The sequence below is a fragment of the Aureococcus anophagefferens genome, assembly GCF_000186865.1.
Source record: "Aureococcus anophagefferens unplaced genomic scaffold AURANscaffold_21, whole genome shotgun sequence".
Classification (NCBI taxonomy): Eukaryota; class Pelagophyceae; order Pelagomonadales; family Pelagomonadaceae; genus Aureococcus; species Aureococcus anophagefferens.
Genome location: NW_008705581.1, coordinates 37,364 through 43,051, shown reverse-complemented (window position 1 = coordinate 43,051; position 5,688 = coordinate 37,364). Strand labels below are relative to the sequence as shown.

At 72.6% G+C, this 5,688-nt stretch overlaps 1 protein-coding gene across 1 annotated transcript in view; it reads right to left on the bottom strand.

Annotated features, from left to right (window-relative positions):
- The window catches only part of AURANDRAFT_72187 (hypothetical protein), a gene marked incomplete at both ends in the record, with an annotated part of 13,462 nt that continues 7,774 nt past the window's right edge, over positions 1–5,688 (bottom strand). Inside the window, 6 exons of the mRNA XM_009041401.1 lie at positions 1–1,410; positions 1,682–1,853; positions 1,982–3,734; positions 3,942–4,407; positions 4,484–4,778; positions 4,949–5,107. Of these exons, the coding sequence (XP_009039649.1) occupies positions 72–1,410; positions 1,682–1,853; positions 1,982–3,734; positions 3,942–4,407; positions 4,484–4,778; positions 4,949–5,107 (4,184 nt within the window). The remainder of the gene's footprint in view (positions 1,411–1,681; positions 1,854–1,981; positions 3,735–3,941; positions 4,408–4,483; positions 4,779–4,948; positions 5,108–5,688) is intronic.

The following is a 5,688-nucleotide window of genomic DNA, read 5'->3' as shown; positions in this document are numbered from 1 at the left end:
CGGCCCTCGTGCTCGTGTTTTAAGTCTTCGGCCCCCGCGTCGCGCCGGGGTCCCGCTCGGCGCCCGGCCCCCTAGAGGAGGAGCGTCGTCGGGTTCTCGACGAGGCCCTTGAGCGCGGCGAGCCACTGCGCGCCGACGGCGCCGTCGACGACGCGGTGGTCCGCGGCGAGCGTGCACGTGAGCGTCGGCTTGGCGATCAGGGCGCCGTCGTCGCCGAGGGCGACGTCGTCGCGCACGGCGCCGAGGGCGAGCGCGCAGGCCTGGGGCGTGTGGACGATGGGCGCGGCGGACGCGACGCCGAACGCTCCGAGGTTCTGGATCGTGAACGTGCCCGCGACGTAGGGCTCGTCCGCCCCGGGCGCCGCCGCCGTGAACGCGGCGATGTCGCCGAGGCCCAGCGCGCCGACGTCGACGAGCGCGGGCGCCGCGAGGCCCTCGCCGACGCCCGAGACGACGTTGACGTCGAAGCGCGCGTACTGGCGCACGACGCCCGGCTCGAGCCAGGACGCGTTGACGGCGGGCACGGCCTTGGTCGCCGACGCCGACGCCTTGATCATGAGGTCGTAGAGGCCCACGGGCGCCGCGTCGCCGAGCGACGCGTTGAGCGACTCGAGGAGCTCCAGCGCGGCGCCGACGTCGCAGTCCATGGTGAGGTAGTAGTGGGGCGCCGTCTGCATGGAGTGGGCGAGCTTCGCGGCGATGGCCGCCGACGCCGGGCTCACGGCGTACTCCGCGTAGCCCGCGCCCGCGACGGCCGCGGCCGGCGGCGCCGCCGCGACCTCCGCCGCCGCGGGGGGCTCGAAGAAGCGGACGTCGTCGGCGGTGACGCGGCCGCCGGGGCCCGTGCCGGCGACGAGGCTCAGGTCCACGCCCGCGGCCGCGGCCTCCTTGCGCGCGAGGGGCGACGCGACGACGCGCGCGCCGGCGGCCGCGGGCGCGGCCGCGGGCGGCGCCGCGGCCGCGGGCGCGGGCGCGGCCGCGGGCGGCGCGGCCGCGGGCTCCGGCGCCGGCGCCGGCGCGGGCGGCGCCGCGGCCGCGGCGGCCGGGGCGACGAAGTCGCCGAAGGCGGCCGCGTCGCCCTCGTCCTCGACGACGACCATGACCGGCGCGCCGACGGCGACCTCGGTGCCCGCGGGCACGAGGATCTTGGCGAGCACGCCGTCGTCCTGCGCCTCGAAGTCCACCGTCGCCTTGTCCGTCTCGATCTCCGCGATGACGTCGCCGGCGCCGAAGGCGCCGCCCTCGTCGACCTTCCAGGCCGCGATGGTGCCCTGCTCCATCGTCGGCGACAGCGCCGGCAAGCCGACGACCTCGTGGGCCGGATAGCTCAGGGCCGCGCGCGGCGCGCGCCAGAGCGCGGGCCGCGCGGCCGTCCGCGCGAAGCGTGCGAGCATCGTCTTGTTGCGCACGCTACGTCGCGTCGGCGCGACTGGACGACAGCTGACTACGCTCGCGAGGCCTCGCCGATATTGTGGTTTGCACCTTCCTTTTTCCATGAATTGCCACAAAGGCGCGCGATGGCGCGGCAGACGAGTGAGCATGAGCTCGAGCGGCTCCTCGCCTCTCGCCGCCTTGCGAAATCGACGCCATCGCGACGGCCATCACCGAGAGAGAGCGCGCGCGAGAGACGGCCCTTTCGAGAGCGCCCCCGCGTCCGCTTAGCCCCCGCGCCCCCGACTACCACGTGTGGTCCGGCGCGGCGACGATGGCCCCCTCGGTGCAGAAGTGGCCCGGCGCGCAGGTGCCCGCGGGCGCCTCGAGGCCCGTGTCGTTGCAGAAGTGGCCCGGGAGGCACGGCGTGCACTCGGCCGCCGCCTGGAGCCGCGTGGCGTTCGAGAACGTGCCGTTCGGGCCTGGGCAGGAAAAGAGTGATTCAACGTCGCTTCAACGTGAGTGTTCCGCGCGCACGCGTTACGGAAAACACATCCACGCTTCGAGACCGTTCCGAGAGATGATCGCTCGTCCAAAAATCAGCCGAAACGAGTGGAAAATGGCCGAGATCGGAGCCTTTGGGAATTTCGCTCTCTTTTCCTGCCCTGGTTCGGGCAGGGGAACTGGGTCCCGGCCTCCGTATTCGCGCCGCAGTAGTGGCCCCGGGGGCAGGGCTCGTAGGCCGCGGCGCCGACGCCGCAGAAGAAGCCCGACGGGCAGGCGAGGCACGCCGCCTGGCCGGCGAGGGGCTGGTAGCTGCCCGCGGCGCACGACGCGTTCGACCCCGCGCCGGCCGCGCACGACGACCCGGCGGGGCAGGGGATCGCGACGACGGACCCCGCGGGGCAGTAGGAGCCCGCGGGGCACGCGATCTCGGCCGTCGCCGTCGACGCGTTCGGGCAGAGGAAGCCCGCGGCGCAGGCCGCGCAGTCCGTCGCGTTCGCGGCGCCTTGCGTCGCGAGGGCCGTCCCCGGCGGGCAGGGCACGGGCGACACGGCGCCCCGGGGGCAGTAGTGGCCCGCCGGGCAGGGGCCGGACGACGCGGCGGCGCCGTCGGGCCGGTAGGCCGTCGCGTTGGATTCGCAGAAGAAGCCCGGCGCGCAGAGGCCGACGACGCGCGAGCCGTCGCAGAAGGACCCGCCGGGGCAGGGCCGGTCCCAGGTGCTGCCCGCGGGGCACGCGCTCCCGGGGCCGCACTTGCCGCCCGTGCCCGTCGCGAAGGACGGCGCCGGCGACGTCGCCCTGCCGACGCAGAACCAGCCCGCGTCGCACTTGCCCGCGAGGCCCGCGGCGCCGGCGCCCGCGGCCCAGAAGCCCGGCGGCACGTCGACGCAGTCGCTCGGCGCCTGGGCCGCGGAGACGTTGCTGAAGGTGCCCGCGGGGCACGGGTGCGCCGTCGCCGCCGTCGAGGACGCGGGGCAGTAGTGGCCGGCCGGGCAGGGGTAGTCGTGGTAGTCGGCCGTCGCGTTCCCGCAGTAGAAGCCCGCCGGGCACGCGTCGCACCGCGCGGCGCCCTCGGCCGCGGCGTAGGTCCCCGCGTCGCAGGGCGCGGGCGCGCCGGCGCCGAGCGGGCACGCGGCCGCCGCGGGGCAGAGCGCGGCGCGCGGCGACGTCGCGCCGGCCTCGCAGTAGTATCCCGGCTCGCAGAGGCCCGCGGGCGCCGCGAGGCCCACGGCGTCGCAGTAGGACCCGGCCGTGCAGGCGCCGCAGGCGCCGGGCGACGTCTCGCCGGCGTCGGGCGAGAAGGTGCCGACGGGGCACGGCGTCGCGTGCGCCGAGCCGGCGCGGCAGTAGCCGCCCGCGGCGCACGGCGCCGCGGCGAGGCCGCCCGCGCGCGCGGTGCCGTTCGCGTGGACCGAGCCGATCTCGCAGACGAAGCCCGCGTCGCAGGGCGGGCCCGGCGCGACGAGGCCCGGCTCCGGGCAGTGGCGGCCCTCGGGGCAGGGCGCGCAGTCGGCCGCGCGCGCGAGGTTCGTCGCGTGGCCGTAGCGGCCCTTCGGGCAGGGCTCCGGCGTCGCGCCCGTGCCCGCCGGGCAGAAGCCGCCCCGGGGGCAGTCGGCGTAGTGCGTCGTGTTCGTCCCGTTGCACATGCGGCCCGCGGGGCACGCGAGGCACGCGTCGAGGCCCACCGTGGGCCCGTAGGTGCCCGCGGCGCACGCGGCGGGCTCGGACGTGCCGTTGGCGCAGGAGGACCCGGCGGGGCAGAGGCCGTAGTCGCCCGCGCAGGCGTCGTCGAGGCAGAGGGGCGTCGTCGACGGCGCGCCCTCGTTCGCGTTGCGGCAGAAGTAGCCGCCCGCGCAAACCTGTGTGGAAATCAATGAGCTGGGTTATCCCAACCAAACTTCAGAATTCTCTAGCTCGGTCACATCGAAGTCGATTCGGCTGATTTTTGGACGAATCGATGGCTCTCGTCGAGTTCTCGAAGCACAGCTGAAGAGCTTGCGTCAAAACTGTCGCATATGCGCACATTGAAGTCGGGTTGAAGATTTGAATTCCACGCAGGCGCAGACCGCGTTCGGCGCCTCCAGGCCCGTCGTGTCGCAGGCCGCGCCGGGCGAGCACGTGTCGCAGTCGCCCGTGAGGAGCGTGCCGCCGTAGAAGGTGCCGATGGGGCAGGGCTCCGGGTAGCCGCTGCCCCGGAGGCAGAAGTGGCCCGCGGGGCAGCCGCCGCCGTCGTCGCCGCAGTCCTTGAGGTAGCCGATTGACGTCGCGTTGCCGTCGTAGGTGACGTTCGAGTCCGTCGCCGGGTCGTAGGACGCGACGTAGACGTCGAGGTCGATGCAGTAGGCGCCCTGGCTGTCGAAGGCGCCGCTGGAGCAGTAGTATCCCGCGTCGCACTTGGCCGTCGGCGCCGAGAGGCCGTCGCTCCCGTCGTCCTTGGGCCCGCAGTAGTATCCCGCGTCGCAGAGCGAGCACTCCGTGACGTCGACGAGGAGCTCCTGGGCGCCGTAGGTGCCGAAGGGGCAGGGGTAGAGCCTACCAAGCACGACGGTGACGATTGTCCATCGGTTTCCCGGTCAAAAACTCTCGAAAATCGTCGCGGCCGCGGGACGCTGGGTCGCGCAGGTAGCTCGCCGTGCCCGCGGGGCAGTAGTAGCCGACCTCGCAGGGGAGGTACGTCGTCGACCCGTAGCCGTCCGCGTAGTAGCCCGCGGGCGTGTCGACGCACGTCGCCTGGGCCCGGTAGGGCTGGTAGGTCCCCGGCTCGCAGTCCGTGCACTCCGCCGCGCCGTAGCCGCTGTACTTGCCCGCGGCGCACTCGTGCTGCGTCGGCGTGATGCTCGCGCTCTCGCAGTAATAGCCCGGGTAGCACGGGCCCGTCGGGTACGGGTTGTTGCTGCCGCTGCCTGTGTGCAAATCAACCGGTGAGCTGGGACGTCGGGGCCCCAACTTCAGAGCTCTCGAGCTCGGTCACATCGACGTCGATTCGGCCGACTTTTGGATGAATCGATTGCTCTCGTCGAGTTCTCGACGGAGAGCACAAAGAGCCCATGACAAAATTGTCGAATAAGCGCACATTGAAGTCGGATGAAGATCTGAAATCCACACAGGCCGCTGCAGTAATAGCCAGCGAGGCAGTTGTCGCACTCGTCCTCGGACGTCGCGCCGCTCTCGTTGTTGTACGTGCCCGCGGGGCACGGGTTCGGGTAGCTCGACGCGAGGGGGCAGTAGCCGCCTGCGCCGGTTCGCGACGTCCCGACCGAACCTCGAAACTCTCGGTCGCATCGATGTGGCTCCATGATTCGACGAGTGCGTTCCCCTCGTCGAGATCACGACGAGTTTGCGTCAAGGCCGTCAAATACGCTCACAGATTTGATTCGCACGACGAGTTCGCGTCAAGGCCGCCAAATACGCTCACACTCAAGTCGGTTTGAAGATTTGATTCGCGCGGGTAGCCGCCCGCGGGGCAGCGGCCGCCGATCGTGCTCGGCTCGTCGACCGTCGGCGCGCCCGGCGCCTGCGCGGGTTCGCGATGTGTGTGAACGGTGTCGACACGCATCACTCGCGATGTGTGTGAACGGTGTCGACACGCATCACTCGCTCGAGCACTCGGACGAGGGACGACCGTTCGTCCAACGACGACCCAAAACGGCATCGATCCCGACGAGCTCGAGACGTTCGAAGTCGCCCCCCCCCCGACCGCCGGATGCCGCGCGGCTCGGCGCGTGGGGCGCGCTCGTGTAGCTGGACTCGATGCAGTAGTAGCCAGGGTCGCCTGCGAGGGCGCGTCGGTCATAGGTCCGTAGGCTCCGGACA